Genomic DNA, 1,373 nt, shown 5'->3' with positions numbered 1-1,373 from the left:
GCACTCCAGACACACCTCCATGATAAAGTCTACACCATATATAGATGGACTAGACTATCATATCTCACCATTCATCCACACCTACTGTCCTTTGGAATAGACCTGTCTAGAATATGTCTCATTGAGAACCCACTGGTCAATGAGACACTCTACTGTCCTTGCATTAGAAACCCTACACCTGTGGACATCATGCATAACCTACCCCTCCTCCTCCCCTCCATCCATTGCTGATAATATATCCTCAGATAACATTACCATCATTCATGACTACCTAACTATCAATGAGACTTATGGACGCTCTACTTTATTGAAGTACTTTAGTGAACATCATCAGTCACCAAGTGCTTGTTTGCATAATGTAATGGGGAAAGAAGGTCCTAGTTCCGTTGGTGATATCGTTAATGATAATAAATGGAAGGAGTTTATGGAGGCTAAGGAACCATGGGGTTATATGTGGTAAGATAGAGAGAGAGGGAGGGAGGGAGAGTTAAAAATAAAAGAGAAGTGAAAACATTGACATATGTTGAAAGATGACAAATGTTTGCATTGAAATAGACAGTCTTTTTAGAAAAAGCCTTATTATTATTACTTTTTGCTTTTCTAGGCATGATTGTCATGATTTCTCACCATTGCGTCCATACTTACCTCAAATTAATGATAATAATATCAAGGAAAGCAATGTAACAGTCTACACCTTATTAACAAGATGGCAGAAAGCATTTTCTTATGAATTTGTAAGTACATGTAGCTATTATTATAGTTGTTGTTATTATTATTTGTTTGTTGTTGTTTACCATAGGATGATGTTGACATGAATTCAGTGGTGCTATTGGTAATACAAGGTACTGTACACATTAAGATTGATCCAAACAGACACTGTGTGCAGTATTGCATTGAACAAACTAAAAAGATGATAATGAACCAGGGGGACATTTGTAAGTATTAATGCATGATGTGCAGCTGTTAAATTTAATGCTTTTTAAACTTAATTTTTACTGGTAATTTTATGTTTTTTTTTTAACTTTTTTTTCTAGTGATTTATGATAAAAGGTATTGGATATACATTGCCAGAAGTTGGAGTGAGACAACATTTCTATTGACAATACCTTTTATCAAATCATCAATTAATAATAATTAATAATGCAAGCACTCATGCATGTGTGGGTGTGGCCAAGTACTGCAATTAATTAACTAATTAGTATTTAATTTTTTAGCTACTTCGTTTTGTAATTAATAATAATTATTAATAATTAATTTCATGTATACAGGTATAAAAGAAATATAACTATTAGTAATAATAATAATAGGAATAAAACAGCTTTTTATTAATGAAATCAGCAGATGTCTTCAATGATAATAATAATAATAATAAT

The 1,373-nt window shown here is 32.2% G+C and overlaps 1 protein-coding gene across 1 annotated transcript; it reads left to right on the top strand.

Annotated features, from left to right (window-relative positions):
• The first annotated feature begins 8 nt into the window (after positions 1-8).
• On the top strand, positions 9-1,167 carry LOC109593029 (uncharacterized). The gene is made up of 4 exons (XM_020008296.1): positions 9-456; positions 605-734; positions 800-935; positions 1,035-1,167. The coding sequence occupies exons 1-4, from the start codon at positions 140-142 to the stop codon at positions 1,136-1,138; spliced, it is 687 nt and encodes a 228-aa protein (XP_019863855.1). The 5' UTR covers positions 9-139; the 3' UTR covers positions 1,139-1,167.
• Positions 1,168-1,373: the final 206 nt, after the last annotated feature.

This window comes from Amphimedon queenslandica, unplaced genomic scaffold, assembly GCF_000090795.2.
Source record: "Amphimedon queenslandica unplaced genomic scaffold, v1.1 AMPQUscaffold_3118_Cont24883, whole genome shotgun sequence".
In the NCBI taxonomy this organism is placed as follows: Eukaryota; Metazoa; Porifera; class Demospongiae; order Haplosclerida; family Niphatidae; genus Amphimedon; species Amphimedon queenslandica.
This window is presented reverse-complemented; position numbering and strand designations above follow the sequence as displayed.

Bases quoted from the DNA above. Each gene is read 5' to 3' on its own strand.
- LOC109593029 (XM_020008296.1), top strand. From the start codon at position 140: ATGAGACACTCTACTGTCCTTGCATTAGAAACCCTACACCTGTGGACA. The intron at 457-604 runs GTAAGATAGAGA...TTGCTTTTCTAG, and splicing joins GAACCATGGGGTTATATGTG to GCATGATTGTCATGATTTCT. The intron at 936-1,034 runs GTAAGTATTAAT...TTTTTTTTCTAG, and splicing joins AATGAACCAGGGGGACATTT to TGATTTATGATAAAAGGTAT.